The sequence below is a fragment of the Mobula birostris genome, chromosome 5 (assembly GCF_030028105.1).
Source record: "Mobula birostris isolate sMobBir1 chromosome 5, sMobBir1.hap1, whole genome shotgun sequence".
In the NCBI taxonomy this organism is placed as follows: Eukaryota; Metazoa; Chordata; class Chondrichthyes; order Myliobatiformes; family Myliobatidae; genus Mobula; species Mobula birostris.
In genome coordinates, this window is record NC_092374.1 from 60,631,855 (window position 1) to 60,652,156 (window position 20,302).

Consider the following 20,302-nt stretch of genomic DNA (forward strand, 5'->3'; position numbering starts at 1 on the left):
GGAGCAAGGACATGGCAGACCAATTGAATAATTACTTTGGTTCTGTCTTAACTAAGGAGGACATAAATAATCTTCCAGAAATAGTAGGGGACAGAGGGTCCAGTGAGATGGAGGAACTGAGCGAAATACATGTTAGTAGGGAAGTGGTGTTAGGTAAATTGAAGGGATTGAAGGCAGATAAATCCCCAGGGCCAGATGGTCTGCATCCCAGGGTGCTTAAGGAAGTAGCCCAAGAAATAGTGGATGCATTAGTGATAATTTTTCAAAACTCGTTAGATTCTGGACTAGTTCCTGAGGATTGGAGGGTGGCTAATGTAACTCCACTTTTTAAAAAAGGAGGGAGAGAGAAACCGGGGAATTATAGACCGGTTGGCCTAACGTCGGTGGTGGGGAAACTGCTGGAGTCAGTTATCAAGGATGTGATAACAGCACATTTGGAAAGCGGTGAAATGATCGGACAAAGTCAGCATGGATTTGTGAAAGGAAAATCATGTCTGACGAATCTCATAGAATTTTTTGAGGATGTAACTAGTAGAGTGGATAGGGGAGAACCAGTGGATGTGGTATATTTGGATTTTCAGAAGGCTTTTGACAAGGTCCCACACAGGAGATTAGTGTGCAAACTTAAAGCACACGGTATTGGGGGTAAGGTATTGGTGTGGGTGGAGAGTTGGTTAGCAGACAGGAAGCAAAGAGTGGGAATAAATGGGACCTTTTCAGAATGGCAGGCGGTGACTAGTGGGGTACCGCAAGGCTCAGTGCTGGGACCCCAGTTGTTTACAATATATATTAATGACTTGGATGAGGGAATTAAATGCAGCATCTCCAAGTTTGCGGATGACACGAAGCTGGGTGGCAGTGTTAGCTGTGAGGAGGATGCTAAGAGGATGCAGGGTGACTTGGATAGGTTGGGTGAGTGGGCAAATTCATGGCAGATGCAATTTAATGTGGATAAATGTGAAGTTATCCACTTTGGTGGCAAAAATAGGAAAACAGATTATTATCTGAATGGTGGTCGATTAGGAAAAGGGGAGGTGCAACGAGACCTGGGTGTCATTATACACCAGTCATTGAAAGTGGGCATGCAGGTACAGCAGGCGGTGAAAAAGGCAAATGGTATGCTGGCATTTATAGCGAGAGGATTTGAGTACAGGAGCAGGGAGGTACTACTGCAGTTGTACAAGGCCTTGGTGAGACCACACCTGGAGTATTGTGTGCAGTTTTGGTCCCCTAATCTGAGGAAAGACATCCTTGCCATAGAGGGAGTACAGAGAAGGTTCACCAGATTGATTCCTGGGATGGCAGGACTTTCATATGAAGAAAGACTGGATGAACTGGGCTTGTACTCCTTGGAATTTAGAAGATTGAGGGGGGATCTGATTGAAACGTATAAGATCCTAAAGAGATTGGACAGGCTAGATGCAGGAAGATTGTTCCCGATGTTGGGGAAGTCCAGAACGAGGGGTCATAGTTTGAGGATAGAGGGGAAGCCTTTTAGGACCGAGATTAGGAAAAACTTCTTCACACGGAGAGTGGTGAATCTGTGGAATTCTCTGCCACAGGAAACAGTTGAGGCCAGTTCATTGGCTATATTTAAGAGGGAGTTAGATATGGCCCTTGTGGCTACGGGGGTCAGGGGGTATGGAGGGAAGGCTGGGGCGGTGTTCTGAGTTGGATGATCAGCCATGATCATAATAAATGGCGGTGCAGGCTCGAAGGGCCAAATGGCCTACTCCTGCACCTATTTTCTATGTTTCTATGTAGTAACACTTATGGGGGTGTATTATAGACCACCAAATGGAGGGGGGCAAGAATTGGAGGAGTAAATATGTAAGGAGATAGCAGATATTTGTAGTAAGCACAAGGCTGTGATTGTGGGAGATTTTAATTTTCCACACATAGACTGGGAAGCCCATACTGTAAAAGGGCTGAATGGTTTGGAGTTTGTAAGATGTGTGCAGGATAGTTTTTTGCAGCAATACATAGAGGTACCAACTAGAGAAGGGGCAGTGTTGGATCTCCTGTTAGGGAATGAGATAGGTCAGGTGACGGAGGTTTGTGTTCAGTGCTCACAGTGCCATTAGTTTCAATATAATTATGGAGAAGGATATGTCTGGACCCAGGGTTGAGATTTTTGATTGGAGAAAGGCTAACTTTGAGATGCAAAAGGATTTAGGAGGAGTGGATTGGGACAACTTGTTTTATGGGAAGAATGTAATAGAGAAATGGAGATCATTTAAAGGTGAAAGTTTGAGGGTACAGAATCTTTATGTTCCTGTTAGGTTGAAAAGAAAGGTTAGAAGTTTGAGGGAGCCATGGTTTTCAAGGGCTATTGGAAACTTGGTTCGGAAAAAGAGAGATATCTACAATAAATATAGGCAGCATGGAATAAATGAGGTGCTCAAGAAATATAAAGAATGCAAAAAGAGTCTTAAGAAAGAAATTAGGAAAGCTAAAAGAAGATATGAAGTTGCTTTGGCAAGTAAGGTGAAAATAAATCTGCAAACACGAGGAATTCTGCAGACACTGGAAATTCAAGCAACACACATCAAAGTTGCTGGTGAACGCAGCAGGCCGGGCAGTATCTCTAGGAAGAGGTATAGTCGACGTTTCGGGCCGAGATCCTTCGTCAGCCCGAAACGTCGACTGTACCTCTTCCTAGAGATGCTGTCTGGCCTGCTGTGTTCACCAGCAACTTTGATGTGTGTTGCTTGAAAATAAATCCCAAGGGTTTCTAGTTATATTAATAGCAAAAGGATAGTGAGGGATAAAATTGGTCCCTTAGAGAATCAGAGTGGACAGCTATGTGTGGAGCCAAAAGAGATGGGGGAGATTCTGAACAATTTCTTTTCTTCAGTATTCACGAAGGAGAAGGATATTGAATTGTGTAAGATAAGGGAAACGGGTAGGGAAGTTATGGAAACTATGATGATTAAAGAAGAGGAAGTACTGGTGCTTTTAAGGAATATAAAAGTGGCTAAGTCTCCGGGTCCTGACAGGATATTCCCTAGGACCTTGAGGGAAGTTAGTGTAGAAATAGCAGAGGCTCTGGCAGAAACACAGGTTTCCCCCACCATCCGAAGGTAGAGTGTTCCGATGAAACGGTTTGTAAGCTGGAATGTCGTAAAGCGAAGAAGCAATTACTATTTATTTATATGGGAAAAATTTGTGAGCGTTCGCAGACCCAAAAGATAACCTATCAAATCATGCCAAATAACATATAAAACCTAAAATAACAGTAACATATAGTAAAAGCAGGAATGATATGATAAATACACAGCCTATATAAAGTAGAAATGCTTTTCTATAATAATTGCCGCACTGTTCTCCATAGTGAAAATCTCATGCAAGTGCTCTTACCAAAAGCACGGCGCAAACGCTCTCAGCAGAAACATTCTCTCCAGTAACCTTTAAGCTATGAAGCTGCCAAATCATACCAAATAACACAAAAATACACAGCCTATATAAAGTAGAAATAATGTATGTACAGTGAAGTATCACTTACTGGAATCGGGAAGACAGCGCCAAGCACACTGATGATGGTGTGTTAGGCTGAGTCATCGAAGGTTGAGGTGGTGCAGTGGTCCCCAACCTCCAGGCTGCCGACTGATACCGATCCGCAGAGAATGCAGCGATACAGTGGTAGTCGGGACGTACCCAGCACATCTTTAAGAAAAAAGCCGAAATAAACAAGCTAATTAATTAGGTGCCGCCCGGCACGTAAATGTTCAGAAGCGACGCAATCAGTAAACGCCTCTGATCTGGGCCGATAGTTACATGCGGAGCAGCACCTAATTAATTAGCTTGTTTATTTCGGCTTTTTTCTTAAAGATGTGTTGGGTTCCGTCCCAGCTACCGCTGCATTCTCCGCGGCAATGTACCGGTCCACAGCCTGGGGGGTTGGGGTGGTGGGACACTGAGGTATCATCTCATCGTCATCTGTTTCCATCAGGGCAGGCAGGTCATCTTCTTCACGTTCAGTTCCTGGACGACTTCACTTTCGGTCCATTCACCACTGCATTCAGTTTCGATTGTTATCCTTTCCCCTTCCAATTGCATCAGCTCTTCATCTATCAGTTCTTGGTCATGGGATGCCAAAACCTCTTCAACATCATCTTTGTCAACTTCCACAAGCCAAACTCACTTTGTCCTTACTTCGTTCACCACGATCGAAATGCTTAATTATGTCTAGTTTTACGCTAAGTGTAACACCCTTACGAGCTCTTTTAGCCTTTTCCAACACCATAGAACTCATCTCGCTAACAGCTGCTCACAGGAACGTGTTTAAGCAATGCCGGCTAGAATACTGTTCCGAATCTGGGGGAGGAGCAGTTGCTTGGGACGCATGCTGCTTTTTCCGCACACTGCCTTTTTTTGTAACAGTGAAAACACCTTCTGTTAGCGAAAAAAGGTAACTAATGTAGGTCTTTCGTAACAGCGAGGTTTTGTAAAGCGAACGTTTGAAAAGCGGGGGGACACCTGTATTTCAGATGTCATTAGAAACAGGGATGGTGCCGGAGAATTGGCGTATTGCTCATGTTGTTCCATTGTTTAAAAAGGGTTTTAAGAGTAAACCTAGCAATTACCGGCCTGTGAGTTTGACGTCAGTGGTGGGTAAATTGGTGGAAAGTATTTTTAGAGATGGCATATATAATTATCTGGATAGACAGGGTCTGATTAGGAACAGTCAACATAGATTTGTGAGTGGAAGGTCATGTTTGACAAATCTCATTGAATTTTTTGAAGAGGTTACTAGGAAAGTTGACGAGGGTAAAGCAGTGGATGTTGTCTATATGGGCTTCAGTAAGGCCTTTGACAAGGTTCCACACGGAAGGTTAGTCAGGAAGGTTCAATTGTTAGGTATTAATATTGAAGTAGACGCCAGAGAGTAATGGTGGACAACTGTTTGTCAGGTTGGAGGCCGGTGACTAGTGGTGTGCCTCAGGGATCTGTACTGGGTCCAATGTTGTTTGTCATATACATTAATGATCTGGATGATGGGGTGGTAAATTGGACGAGTAAGTATGCAGCTGATACCAAGATAGGTGGAGTTGTGGATAATGAAGTAGGTTTTCAAAGCTTGCAGAGAGATTTAGGCCAGTTAGAAGAGTGGGCTGAAAGATGGCAGATGGAGTTTAATGCTGATATGTGTGAGGTGCTACATTTTGGTAGGACTAATCAAAATAGGACATACATGGTAAATGGTAGGGCATTGAAGAATGCAGTAGAACAGAGGAATCAAGGAATAATGGTGCATAGTTCCCTGAAGGTGGAATCTCATGTGGATAGGGTGGTGAAGAAAGCTTCTGGTATGCTGGCCTTTATAAATCAGAGCATTGAGTACAGGATTTGGGATGTAATGTTGAAAGTGTACAAGGCATTGGTGAGGCCAAATTTGGAGTATTGTGTTCAGTTTTGGTCACCGAATTATAGGAAAGATGTCAACAAAATAGAGAGTACAGAGAAGGTTTACTGGAATGTTACCTGGCTTTCATCACCCAAGTTACAGAGAAAGGTTGAACAAATTGGGTCTTTATTCTCTGGAACATAGAAGGTTGGGGGGGGGGGGAAGAGACTTGATAGAGGTATTTAAAATTATGAGGGGGATAGATAGAGTTGACGTGGATAGGCTTTTACCATTGAGAGTGGGGGAGACTCAAACAAGAGGACATGAGTTGAGAGTTAAAGGGCAAAAGTTTAGGGGTAACATGAGGGGGAACTTCTTTACTCAGAGAGTGGTAGCTGTGTGGAATGAGCTTCCAGCAGAAGTGGTTGAGGCAGGTTCGATGTTGTCGTTTAAAGTTAAGTTGGACAACTATATGGTCAGGAAAGGAATGGAGGGTTATGGGCTGAGTGCAGGTCAGTGGGGCTAGGTGAGAGTAAGAGTTCGGCACGGACTAGAAGGGCCAAGATGGCCTGTTTCCGTGCTATAATTGTTATATGGTTATAAAGACAAATACTTTTGAGTGAAAAAAATATCATTTCAGTTCTATCCTTCACATTGAGATTGTGATCCTAGTTCCAGACTCCTTAACCAGGAAAATCATTCTCCCCGTAGCAATAATAGAGCCCTTTTAAGTATTTTGTAGGTTTCACTGTCACCTCCTATTCTTAATTACTGATATCTGTCAGAAATTAATGTCACTTATGCTACTCTCCAATCTAAAGGAACCATTCCAGAACTCACAGAATTTTGCAAGACAGCCAGAACACTTAACATTGTCATAAAGTTCAATGTTAGCTTATTATCAAAGTGCATAAATGACATCAAATATTACCAGACTCATTTTCTTGTGGGCATATTCAATAAATCCAATACCAATAACAGAATCAATGAAAGACCATAGCCAACAGGATGGACAACCCATGTGCAAAAGACAACAAACTGGGCAAATAGAGAAATAAATAATAAATAAGTAATAAATTATCAATAACATGAGATGAAGAGTCCTTGAAAGTGAGTCCATAGGTTCTGAGAATAGTTCAGTGACAGGGTGAGTGAAATTATCCTCTTTGGTTCAAGAGTCTGATTGTTGAGGGGTAATAACTGTTCCTGAACCTGGTGATGTGAGTCCTGTGGCTTCTTCCTGATGGCAGCAGCGAGAAGAAAGCGTGACCTGGATAGTGAGGGGTCCATGATGATGGATGTTGCTTTCCTGCAACAACAGTCCATGTAGGTGTACTCAATAGTGGAGAGACCTTTACCCATGATGGACTGGGCCACTGCCGCTACTTTTTGTAGGATTTTCCATACCAAGCTATGATGCAGCCAGTCAGTATACTCTCCACCACATATCAATAGAAGTTTGTCAAAGTTTTAGATGTAATGCCGAATCTTCATAGCCAAATTGTGGGATTTAAGTTTTCAGGCCCACTAATTCCATAAGCAAAGATTTTCTACTAATATTAAACTTTCTCACTTGCACTAGACCATTATTTCTGGGAAGTTTGAGAAGACATACACAAAGTACTTATTTATTTGCTATTTCCTTTTTATGTCTTACAAATTCACAGACCTGTCCATAAGAAACCCATAGCTACCATTATTAATCTTTCACTTTACACATACCTTCAGAGTTCCTGTAGGCAGGATTTATTTTTCTTGTTAGTTAACTCTTATTCTGTTTCTTGGTCACTCTTTGCTGAATTCTAAAGTACTCCCAGGAAGTTGAACTTCCTACCTGACTTGACAGTTTTCTGTAGATCATGCAGTCGGTGTCTAGTTTCTTCCATTTGCCATTTTCTGTCCCCTCGAATGACCACAGCTCACTGGATGCACAGGTGACTGCTGTTCATCAAATTATGGCATTCTGCAACTGTCACTTCTTGTTTGCATGATCCCATATTAGGCACCCTCTTTCAGAATTAAGGTAAGGTGACAAAGGCAGAGACGCTCTAATTGTGGCATATGCCCCTTCAATTTTGTGTAGGTAAGCTTCAGAACAATGCAGTTTCAGATACTGACTTGACTTATCTTGCCAAGATATTGTTGAGAGGCACCAAATACCAAATCCAATCAATCTTAACAGATACTCATTTTAGTTTCTAGATACAAACTAAACTCCAATATGTATATCAATTACTGGAGTGATAGACAAGGCCTGAAGTAACATGCATTTACAAATTATTGAGGTACCACTTAACAGCAACTTTATTGCATGTGGAAATGAATACTCCGAAAGAACACTGCAAACAGGTTATCGGACTTGACCCCAGATCCACTGGACAGAGCAAGAGAAAGAAAGTGTTTGGAAAGCAAAGATGGTGATTAAAACAGAAGTGATTTTAAGTCTTCAAGTTTCTAACATACAGCAACTTCATCTGGTACCATCTAATATAGCAAAAATATTCCTAACCCTTCATAGGAATAATATCAAACAAAACAATTGATGTCCAGACACACAGGATTACCAAAGGCTTAGTCAGAGGTAGATTTTAAGGTGTGTCCCAAAGCTAGGAACAAAAGGGAAGTTCACAGAAGGAATTGCAGAGTTTAAATTTCGCAAGCAGTTGAGGTTGGGCTGAAATCAGGATCGCCCATAGTAATTATACTCCGAGATGCAGAAGTAACCAGAATTATACTTGCAGATATCTCAGAACTATTAAGATGAAGGTTTTAAGAGAAGTATGACTAGGCTGTGGAGAATTTGGAAACAAGGATGGAACATTTATATAACTGCTTCAGAAGTCCCAAGATATAGGTGAATGTGACTGGTGCAGATTAAGACATGGGTTGAACTTAGCAGGGACTGGAGAGACAGGAACTAAGGGATGACATAGAGATTTAGAAAATCATGGGAGTACACATAAGGTGCCTGGTCACAGTCTTTTGTCCAGTGTAGGAGTCGAAGACTAGAGGGCATAGGTCTAAGACGAGAGTGGAAAGATTTAGGGGACCTGAGGAGCACGCTTTTCCACACCGAGGGTCATGGTTATATGGAACAAGCTGCCCAAGGAAGTGGTACAGGCAGGTGCAATTATATAAAAAAAATTAAAAAGTATTTGCACAGGTTCATGTATATATGAAAGCTATAGTGAATGCAGGCTAAATTGCAGCCAAATGGTACTGGCTCTGGAAGGCACCTTAGTAGGTGTGGACAAATTTGAAGTAATACGCACAAAATGCTGAAGGAACTCAGCAGATCAGGCAGCATCTATGGATATTAACAATCAATCGACTTTCAGCAGAGACCCTTCTTCAGGACTGGAAAGGATGGGAAAACGCCAGAAGAAAAAGTTGGGGGGGGGGGGGAGGAGAAGGAGGATAGCTAGAAGGTGATAGGTGAAACCAAATGGATGGGAAAGGTAAAGAGCTGAAGGAAAAATCTGATAGGAGAAGAGAGTGGATCATAGGAGAAGGGGACCCGGGGGAAGATTATAGACAGGTCAAGAGTTTGGTAGAAGAGGTAAGTAGGTGAGAAGAATTTGACCAAAGGACCCGTTTCTGTGCTGTTTATGAAGAAACAGCAAAGAAACAACACAATGTATTCAGAGTAAATTCACTTTATAATCAAAGCCAAGTGAATACATATTGGAAATGGGAAGATTTCCAAGGCAACAGTGGAGAGATGGAAGAGTTGAAATATTGGGATTGCTCATTCAGGGTTGGGGGACGGTCTACGATTAAACGTGTTGTGAATTTCCCTACCTGGTCCTGAGGGCTTGCCAAGCTGCATCGACGTCTGCATAGAGGTTTTTCTCAGAAGGCTTCCCGGAGCTGGCCCCATAGCCCGAGTAGTCGTAGGAGAATACGTTACAGTTGATCCTGGAACCCAGGCCGATATAGAAGCTGCTCATCTGACCCAGATCCACGGCATTGCCGTGCGAGAAGAGTAGCGTAAATTTGGCGCTAGGGGAGCAACGGATAAACATGCAAGCGATGCGGTTTCCCCGGCTGGTCCTGGTCATGAAGGCCTCGATAGAGTCCTTCTCCCGCTGGGAGTATTGCCAGTCCGCCCGCTCGGCCAGGTGCAAGCTCCAGCGGCCCCCGGACTCGTCGGGCAATAGAGCATAGGTGGGCTCGGGGGGCAGGAAAGCCAGTTTGGAAGCGATGCGACCGGGGCAGGGTGGGCAACAGAAGAGGCAACACAACTCGCTCAGAGACAGGTTATTCATCGCAAGGCCAAACTACGAGTCACTTCAGTCAATCAATTAAATAAATAATGAATAAACGGGCTACTCCAGCGATCACAAGAAGAGAAACTACTGGGACGGAGATCCTAACGAGGAACTTTCTCTTTGTGAAAACGCCTTGAGGAATTTTTTTCTCACAGGTGACCGGACTCCAAGCGGAAGATGGATGATGGCATGATGAATATTCTGAGGGAGGTCGGCAGCCACACACTGGATGTTTCAATGTCAATCCACCGTATCTTTTCTCCCTTAACGTTCATCGATCGAAGTGTAAGTCGACAGCCCTTTCACAAAAGGAAGAGAAACTTGACCTGAAGCCGCGAGTCATCTGGGCCCCAAGGAAGCAGAGATGGGGAGGGGGAAGAGAAACCCGAGCGAGAGCCCCCTGAAGTTCTCCGGTGGAGGAGGAGAAAGGAGGCAGAGGAGGCCAGGCCGCGTTGCTGCGTTCTGGGACAATACGATGGCACTCTGGCCCCCACCTGTCGGCCGACACCAGGCCCCGGGGGACTCAACGGTCGGCGGAACCTTCCGCTGAGTTAAACCTACGATCACCACACGCCCTCGGGCCGCAACTTCTCTCACATCCGATATTTTAATTTTGCGCCTGTCAACTGAGGCGTTCCCATACTTTTTGTTTGTTTAAACACCTATCCTTAAGATCTGAAAGCGTTGACACGCCTTTGGAGGTTGTGGGAGGGGAAAGGGGGCAACCAGTCGCCGGGAAGGCGCGCATGCGTCAACGTCACACCAAGGCGTGTGCAAGAGGAATGTTTGCCGGCTAGTGCGCATGCGTTAACGTCACCAAGGAGCGGGCAAGAGGAAAGTTTACCGGCTGGTGCGCATGCGTCAACGTCACACCAAGGAGCGGGCAAGAGGAACGTTTGCCGGCTAGCGCATGTGCATGTTGACCGGCCCGTCTGATCGGTCAGCACATGCGCAAAACATGAAGCGCAAGAGGAGGCGTGGAAGGGGTGCTCCCGCTGTGTCTCGTGTACGCATGCGCACACTGAATGGCATAGCTAATTCGGAGGGTCAGTCGGGGAGTACTTCAGTTTGGAAATAGGTCGTTCGGTCCATACAGTCCTCATCAAATCTTCTGCCTAGTCCCATTTACCTGCACCTGGATCATATTCCTCCAAACCCTCTCATGCATGTACACATCCAAACTTAACTTAAATATTCCGATTGAACCCGAATTTCGCTGACAGCTCCTTCCACACTCGCAACACCTTCTGAGTGAAGAAGTTTGCCCTCAGATTATAAAAAGAATTGCCTCAACAGCAACACAATAGGTCACAATCTGCTGGAAAATAAACTACCATTTCACATTTCCTGTGGCTGCGGACCTCTTTTTCAGCATTTACAAACCAAAGGTGTCAGCCCAGTTACAGATTTAAATGTACAGTACTTTGCGTTCTGTTATTGGTTTTCCCTTGTACTACCTCAATATACTGATGAATTCTGCTCGACAGACCTGGAATATCTAGCAATTAAGTGTAGTCTTTTTTACCTACCGCGGGAGTTCTCCGGGGTCATTTTGGTAGCAGTTTACATTCCAACTCAGGCCAATGTCAATCAGGCTTTAGATGATCTGAGCAATGGGATCAACATGCACGAAACAGTACATACTAACGCCTTCACCATTGTTTTGGGAGATTTTAACCAGGTCAGTCCGAAAAAAATCACTAAGCAATTACTATCAACAGATCACTTGCAAAACCAGAGCAATCAATACACTGGACCATTGTTACGCTCCCATCAAGAATGCCTACCGTGCTATTCCACCCCCTCAATTCGGGAAGTCTGATCACCTGGCTGTACTTCTTCTCCCTGAATATAGGCAGAGACTGAAGACTGCAGCACCGGTAGTGAGGACCAAGAAGGTATGGACAAGGGAAGCACAGGAGCGCCTACAGGAATGCTTTGAATCGGTGGACAGAACTGTATTCAGGAATTCATCTTTGAATCCGGATGAGTATGCTGCAGTTGTTACCGACTTCATTAAAACCTGTGTGGATGAGTGTGTGCCTACAAAAACTTACTGTACATTCCCAGACTAAAAGCCGTGGATGAACAAGGAGGTACCTCATCTGCTGAAGGCTAGATCTGTGGCATTCAAGTCTGGCAACCCAGGCCTGTACCAGAAAAACAGGCTTGATTTGTGGAAGGTTATCTCAAGGGCAAAGAGACAATTTCCAACGAGGTTGGAGGCGACATCAGACGTACAACAACTCTGGCAGGGTCTGCAAGATATTACTTCCTTCAAAGCGAAACCCAATAGCATGAATGGCAGTGATGCTTCACTACCAGATGAACACAGTGCCTTCTACGCCAGCTTTGAAAGGGAGAACATAACTACTGCTGTGAAGATCTCTGCTGCACCTGACAACCCTGTGAGCTGTGCCTCAGAGGCCGATGTTAGACTGTCTTTAAAGAGAGTGAACCCTCGCAAGGCAGAAAGTCCCAATGGAGTACCCGATAAGGCTCTGGAAAACTGTGCCAATCAACTGGCGGGAATACTTAAGGACATTTTAACCTCTCACTGCTACGGGTGGAAGTTCCCACTTGCTTAAAAAAGGCAACAATTATACCAGTGCCTAAGAAGAATAATATGGGCTGCCTTAATGACTATCACACAGTAACACTCACATCAACAGTGATGAAATGCTCTGAGAGGTCGGTCATGATGAGACTGAACTCCTGCCTCAGCAAGGACCTGGACCCATTGCAATTTGCCTGTTGGCACAATAGGTCAATGGCAGATGCAATCTCAATAGCTCTTCACATGTCTTTAGACCACCTGGATGACACAAACACCTATGTCAGAGTGCCGTTCATCGACTATAGCTCAGCATTTAATACCATCATTCCCACAATCCTGATTGAGAAGTTACAGAACCTGGACCTCTGTACCTCCCTCTGCAATTGGATCCTCGACTTCCTAACCAGAAGACTACAATCTGTGTGGATTGGTAATAATATCTCCTCCTCGCTGACAAACAATACTGGGGCACTTCAGGGGTGTTAGATTAGCCCACTACTCTACTCTCCATATACACATGACTGTGTGGCCAGGCACAGCTCAAATACTATCTATAAATTTGCTGATGATACAAATTTGTTGGTAGAATCTCAGGTGGTGATGAGAGGGCGTACAGGAGTGAGATATGCCAACTAGTGGAATGGTGCCGCAGCAACAATCTTGCACTCAACGTCAGTAAGACGAAAAAGCTGATTGTGGAATTCAGGAAGGATAAGACGAAGGAACACATACTAATCCTCATAGAGGGATCAGAAGTGGAGAGAGTGAGCAGTTTCAAGTTCCTGGGTGTCAAGATTTCTTTGGATCTAACCTGGTCCCAACATATCCATGTAGTTATAAAGAAGGCAAGACAGCAGGTATACTTTATTAGGAGTTTGAAGAGATCTGGTATGTCAACAATTACATTCAAAAATTTCTATAGATGCACCATGGAGAGCATTCTGACAGGCTGCATCGCTGTCTGGTATGGGGGGGGGGGGAGGCGGGCTACTGCACAGAACCAAAAGAAGCTGCAGAGTTGTAAATTTAGTCAGCTCCGTCTTGGGTACCAGCCTATAAAGTACCCAGGACATCGTCAAGGAGCGGTGTCTCAGAAAGGCAGTGTTCATTATTAAGGACCTCCAGCACTCAGGGCATGCCCTTTTCTCACTGTTACCATCAGGTAGGAGGTACAGAAGCCTGAAGGCGCACACTCAGCGATTCAGGAATAGCTTCTTCCCCTCTGCCATCTGATTCCTAAATGGACATTGAACCCTTGAATACTACCTCACTTTTTTTTGATATATAGTATTTCTGTTTTTTGCACAGTTTTTAATCTATTCAATATATGTATACTGTATAAAGTATACTGAATAAGACTTTATTATTATTATTATTCTATATTATGTATTGCATTGAACTGCTGGTACTAAGTCACAAATTTCACGTCACATGCCAGTGATAATAAACCTGATTCTGACCTCCCTCCCCTTTCTCGATCCCTGTCTATATCTCTGGAGACAGCTTATCCACTGATGTCTATTATAAACCCACTGATCCTCACAGCTACCTGGACTATACCTCTTCCCACCCGTTACTTGTAAAAATGCCCTCCCGTCTCTCAATCCCTCCACCTGCACCACATCTGCTCTCAGTTGACTCTATTCATTCCGGAACAAAGGAGATGTCCTCCTTCTTAAAAGAAAGTTGCTTCCCTTCCTCCACTATCTACGCTGCCCTCAACCACATCTCTTCCATTTCATGCACATCTGCTCTCACCCCATCCTCCCCCCACTCCCACCCCACTTCCTGCTTTCCTCAGCAATCACTCCCTACGTAACTTCCATGTCCATTAGTCCCTCCCCACTGATCTCCCTCCTGGCACTTATCTTTGTAAGCAAAACAAGTGCTACAGCTGCCCCTACACCATCTCCCTCACTACGATTCAGGTCCCCAAACTTCCAGCTGAGTCAAGACTTCACCTGAGTCTTTTGGGGCCAGATATTGTTTCTGGTGCTCCCGATGTTGCCTCTTGTATATTGGTGACACCTGACGTAGATTGGGAGACTGCTTCGCGAGTACCCACGCTCCGTCTGCCAGAAAAAGAGCGATCTCCCAGTGGCCACCCATTTTAATTCCACTTCCCATTCCCATTCCGACATATCCATCTATGGCCTCCTCTACTGCTGCGATGAGGCCACACTCTGGTTGGGGGAGCAACACCTTATATTCTGTTTGGGTAGCCTCCATCCTAATGGCATGAATGTTGATTTCTCAAACTTCTGCTAATAACCCTCCCTTCTCAATTCCCCATTCCCATTTCCCTCTCACCTTACCTCCTTGCCTGCCCATCGCCTCCCTCTGGTGCCCCTCTTCTTTTTTCTTTCCTCCACAGCCTTCTGTCATCTCCTATTATATTCCCCCTTCTCCAGTCCTATAGCTCTTTCACCAATCTACTTTTACTTCCCAGCTCTTTACTCCACCCCTCCCCCACCCCCAGGTTTCACCTATCACCTCATGTTTCTCCCTCCCCTCCCCACCCTTTTACTCTGAATTCTCATCTTTTTTCTCCAATCCTGCTGAAGGGTCTCAGCTTGAAATATTGACAGTACTCTTTTCCATAGATGCTGCCTGGCCTGCTGAGTTCCTCTAGCATTTTGTGTGTGTGTGTGTGGTGTGTGTGTGTGTGTGTGTGTGTGTTTGTTACTTGGATTTCCAGCTCTTCATATTTTCTCTTGTTTGTGATCTACCTTTTCAAGCAGCTTTTTGTCTCCTACTTGAAGTTCATGCAATAATCTTAATGCACACAAGTAGATTCTGGTACTTCATACTCACAAAAGCTTAAAACCAAGCCACATATCGCAAGTTACTGCCTGATTAACACATCAGAGACTTTCTCAGAAATGTTGTCTACAAAATCTGTACTAATTGGACCTCTGCATTCATCACTTTCACGATTCCTTTAAGCAGCATTGTCCTTCAGGCAATGGTTCATGGTGTACAGCATGGAGACAGCTGTGGCATCATCCAGTACTTTTCTTACTTCACTTTCAGTTGACACTATTGTAGGGGATGTGGCATGCAAGTGGCAGATGCATTTCTAATCAAGTTGTAGTTATCTCAACCACTCACGTCCCCACAGGAATTATCTTTTCTCCAGTAGAAGTTCCTACTTTCAGTTTAGTATCTTTGAAATGTCTCTCAAACTCATTTTGTGGAATGACTGAAATAGATGAGCAAGTGTCCAAATCCATTTGAATTACCTTCCAGTTCATTTCTGATGTAAGCCATATCAATTGTCTATTGTTAGTTATCACTTAATAAATCTCAAGGCTACCCAGCCCAGTGCCATTCTCATCATTATCAGATTTTTCATAAATAGCATGCAGATTAGTGCATTTTTGAAACTGCAACTTGACTTTTTATCTTTTTCTCTTCCCTATGTAGTCCATTTGTTTTCGTCTGCCTAATACACTCCTTGAGTGTGTCCTAATTTATTGCATTTTCTGCAAGTCTCACTTTTAACTCTGCATTGATCCCTGCCACAATAGTAACACCATTTGTTCAGTCAGTCCTGCTTCTGGTTAGACGTTACGATTTTGTTCACGCTCACTTTCATTCTTGACAACAATTTAATTGCTTCTCTGTCTGCAGTTTCCATTGATACAGTTATTTCAACTGCTCTTTTACATGTAAGTTGTGCTTCAGTTAGGAGCCATTTTTGAATATTTTCTTGTAAGATTCCACAAACTAAACAATCTCTCAGTGTATCATTAAGCCCATCACTGCACTCACAATACTCAGACAATCTCTTCAATTCAATCATGTACACTGAAATGGATTATTCTTCCTTTCGATTCCACATATGAAATCTAAAGCGTTCTGCAATGGGTTAAGTTCTAAATATTCCTGCACTACTTTCACAATATCAGCAAAGCTAATTTCTGTTGGTTTGGTTGCAGCAGTTAAACTTCAAAGCAAACAATATATCTTTAAATCCAATTCACTTGTTTCTCATTGGCTATTTTATTTGCTTCAAAGTACTGCTCAATTTGCTCATTATGCAAAATCCAGCTAACTTTGTGGATCAAATGTGTCAATATTTCCAATGTAGCCAGCATTTCTGTTTTTTTATGATTATTATCACCTGGTACTCACAGTTTATTAACCTGTGAATTATCCTGCCTTTTTAAAAACTCGAACATCTTTTTGTGAAGAAAACATGTTGCTCCAAAGAAAAAAAAGTCCTGCGATTTTACTTTTAAACTTGACTGCCTCGCTACGCTTTATTTTAAGTTGAACATCTTGCTAGCTTCAACAGGTAATCGTCTTGGGTACATTTTTTTAAAATACCTCATTGCCACTGTTATGTTTCATAACTCCAAAGTATTAAACCAATTAAGACATAGCCATAGTCATAGTCATACCTTATTGATCCTGGGGCAAACTGGTTTTCGTTACAGTTGCACCATAAATAATAAATAGTAATAGAACCATAAATAGTTAAATAGTAATATGTAAATTATGAAATAAGTCCAGGACCAGCGTATCGGCTCAGGATGTCTGACCCTCCAAGGGAGGAGTTGTAAAGTTTGATGGCCACAGGCAGGAATGACTTCCTATGATGCTCTGTGCTGCATCTCGGAGGACTGAGTCTCTGGCTGAATGTACTCCTGTGCCCACCCAGTACATTATGTAGTGGATGGGAGATATTGACCGAGATGGCATGCAACTTAGACAGCATCTTCTTTTCAGACACCACCGTGAGAGTACAGTTCCATCCCCACAACATCACTGGCCTTACGAATGAGTTTGTTGATTCTGTTGGTGTCTGCTACTCTCAGCCTGCTGCCCCAGCACACAACGGCAAACATGATAGCACTGGCCATCACAGACTTGTAGAACATCCTCAGCATCGTCCGGCAGACGTCGAAAATGCGCGTCTAACTTAGTTTTGACTTTAAGCAAGGAGCGCACGTATCACACGGCAGCGTGATAACATATGCCATTTACGTAATTTTACATATAACCCGCATTACGTAAACAACAAAGAATGCTGAATCAAACAATATTACTCAAATATTTCTGACATATTAAATACACACCCTCCATACCCACGTTCTCCCTCTCCTTCTCCCGTACCTAACCCCATCTGCCCATCATTTCTCCCCCCACATCTGATTCCAGTTTGTCACCTAACAGTCCCATCTTTCCCTCTCACCTCCATGTACAGGTTATCTTCCCTTTCCACTCTCAATCCAGATGCAGGGTCAAGGGTTGAAACATCGACATTCCTTTGTCTGCAAAAATGCTGCTTGACCTTTTGAGTTCTTCCTGCTGTTTATTTTATGTCTGTATCTAGGCCTGGCCAAGATGCCTTTCAGAAGTCCAGGAAGTGGACTTTTATTGGGTCAACTACCTGCGCCCCCCCACCCCCCACCATCCCCTTTCAGCAATTCATCTGTGCTGTGCCTGGCTGATCTTGGAAATGAAGCCTTTGGTGTTCAGTCTCACTTGAAATTGGACATCTAGGGGTGGAGTGCACCTTGAACAGAAAGGATAGACTTTTAATTTATTTGTTATGAATACGTTTTAAAAAAGTTTCTTTTAATAAAAATTACCCTCCTCTGGGGGGCGCTTTAGATGTATCTGGTAAGCAACACAACGGAGAAGGTGGTTTGCACAAACTCAGTAAACTTCACGTAAAAGGTAACGGGGTCAGCCAGCGAACGCCTACTTTTGCTTTGGTTGGATGTATTTCGATGATTGACGTCCTTGTCAGCCTGTCGGACGTCTATGAGAACGGCCAATCGGGGCAAAGATCGCTTCATTTTCAGGTTGCCATGTGATTTCTGTGCGTCAACTTCCGGGTTATTGCGGCTGTTGGTTGTGCATGTGGTTTGGTAAATATATTTGTATTAAAGATTCAGGTATTATGAGCTGTGAACGGGGAAATGTTGCAAGGAAGCGAGCGCAAAAGCACCAAAATGTCACTATGTTTAAAAATGACAAGTATGACAAAAGTAATAAGACGAAGGTAAGTAATCACCGCGATTGAATCGATGTCTGGTTTTGTAAAGTTGACCTATTCCAGGTTAACATTTATTATTTTTAAATACTACAACAATTAGAATTCTGAGATTTCTGCCAAAACAAATGACGAAAGTGTTTTCAAAGGCCTCGGTAACCAGCTGCTTGTGTTTATGATAGATGAATCCGTGAGAAGTAAATACCCACCTTGAGAAGGTAGTGGTATTGGGTTTAGTTGTTTTGGCTGGAGAAGTTTACAGGTATATGAAGAAAGAACCGAGAAGTGAAATTAAATTAATTAAATACCGCGCTTAAAGATGCTTCGGACCGATTTGTATCCTGTACCTGTATCCATTTGACCCACTTCTTATGGATCAACAGTAGAGTTGCTCTTGCTCCATCACTTCTCCCCCTACCTTATACTAGTAACCTTCCCACTTTCTTTCCAGTCCTAATGAAAGATCTTGCCTGAAGTGTTGACTGTCCATTTCATTTCCCTCCATATCTGCTGTTTGCCCTGCTTAATTCTTCCAGCACCTGCAGCTCCTCTTCTGTCTCAATTGTATCCTCACTGTAATTTTCTCAACATATTCTGCTGTTCAACTGCACTTGAGAGCACCCTGTAGTTCCTTAACATTTGCATCCTGCAGTTAATATTTGTACTTCTCCCTATGAAGCTATAATTAAGTTTCATTTGCCCACTCCACCAGCTTTTCTTTGTGTCTTTGAAGTATTCACCAAATTGTATTTATGCCTCTCACCTAAATACAAATGTATTTCCTTCAGATATGTTGTTGAACAGTTCACTGTTTTAAATATCTCTCAACAGTTAACATTTTCCTCCCTTGTCTTTAAGGTAGAGAGATTTATCTTATTGAAACCCTAATAGTTACTACCTTGTTATTCTGAAGCTATCACTGTAATTGCTGTAACATTAACACATAATGTTTTCTCTTTCCCAGAGGCTGAATGCTATCGTACATACAGGTGTATGCAAACGATGTAGGGAAGTGTTGGAATGGAAAATAAAATATAGCAAGTATAAGCCACTTAGTCAGCCTCGGAAATGGTAAGTTAAAAGAGTCTTTCTAATAAAACTTTAAAATCTTTGTCAAAAAAATCCTCTCCAATTGTGTGGGTCCTTAACATAACAAAAGAAGGACCTCTAGGAAATGCGTAACAGTGATGGTTAAACAAATTTTAACATCAAGCCGTGCAGACAATGTTCAGGCAGGTTGTCAAAAGCTTCATCAAAGAGCAAAGAGGTAAGTCACAGCCAGCATGGATACAGTCCCTTAGGCTCACTGATTCCATGGCAACCATGCCATCTGCACAGCTATTCCCAATTTCTTGCATTTGGCCCATGTAAGTGCTGCCTCTGCATGTACCAATCTAAGTAACTCTTAAGTACCTGCCTCAACCACTTCTTCTGGTAGCTCATTTCACTTAATCACCACCCTCTAGTTGAATATAAAAACTGCCCCTCGGGTCCCTTTTTTAAAAACTTTCTCTCATTCTAACTCTATGCCCTCTAGCTTTGGATTGCCCTACCCTAGATAAAAGACACCTTATCAATGCCTTTCATAATTTTGAAAAACTTTCTCTAAGGTCTCCCTCAATCTGCTACATTCTAAGGAAGAAAGACCCAGCATCATTAACCTCCCCCTACAACTTGGGCACTCTAGTCCTGGCAATATCCTCAAATCTCTTCCTCCTCTTTTGCCACTTAACCCCCATCTGTCTTATAATAGGGTGGCAAAAACTGGACAGTACCCTGAGTTAGTCCTCACCATCCACTTTTACAACTGCAATATGATGTCCCAGCTCCTATCATCAGTACCCTGCATGACGCTGCTTTCAATAAATTATGTATTTGTAGTTTAAGGTCCCTCTGTTCCGTTCCATTCCCTAGTGCCCTACCATTCATAGTTGAAGCCCTGCACTGTCTTGACTTTTCCAAATGCATCACCTCAAGTTTTATCTGTATTGAAATCCATTTGCCACTTGTCAGCCCACTTTACTAACTGATTAATCTGTGTAATTTATGATCATCTTAACTATCAACAAAAGTTCCTAATTTTGTGTCATCTGCAAACTTATTGAAGAAGACTTGTGCAT

General features: G+C 43.2%; 2 protein-coding genes across 3 annotated transcripts in view; one reads left to right on the forward strand and one right to left on the reverse strand.

The window, feature by feature from the left end:
• The window catches only part of LOC140197724 (alpha/beta hydrolase domain-containing protein 17B), a 92,971-nt gene extending 82,601 nt beyond the window's left edge, over nucleotides 1-10,370 (reverse strand). The window contains exon 1 of the mRNA XM_072258112.1: nucleotides 9,149-10,370. Within this exon, the coding sequence (XP_072114213.1) occupies nucleotides 9,149-9,615 (467 nt within the window). The 5' untranslated portion in view covers nucleotides 9,616-10,370. The remainder of the gene's footprint in view (nucleotides 1-9,148) is intronic.
• Nucleotides 10,371-18,028: 7,658 nt separating this feature from the next.
• The window catches only part of c5h9orf85 (chromosome 5 C9orf85 homolog), a 28,505-nt gene continuing 26,231 nt past the window's right edge, over nucleotides 18,029-20,302 (forward strand). For both annotated transcript variants that reach the window (XM_072257176.1, XM_072257177.1), the window contains exons 1-2: nucleotides 18,029-18,191; nucleotides 19,147-19,253. In XM_072257176.1, the coding sequence (XP_072113277.1) occupies nucleotides 18,048-18,191; nucleotides 19,147-19,253 (251 nt within the window). In that variant the 5' untranslated portion in view covers nucleotides 18,029-18,047. The remainder of the gene's footprint in view (nucleotides 18,192-19,146; nucleotides 19,254-20,302) is intronic.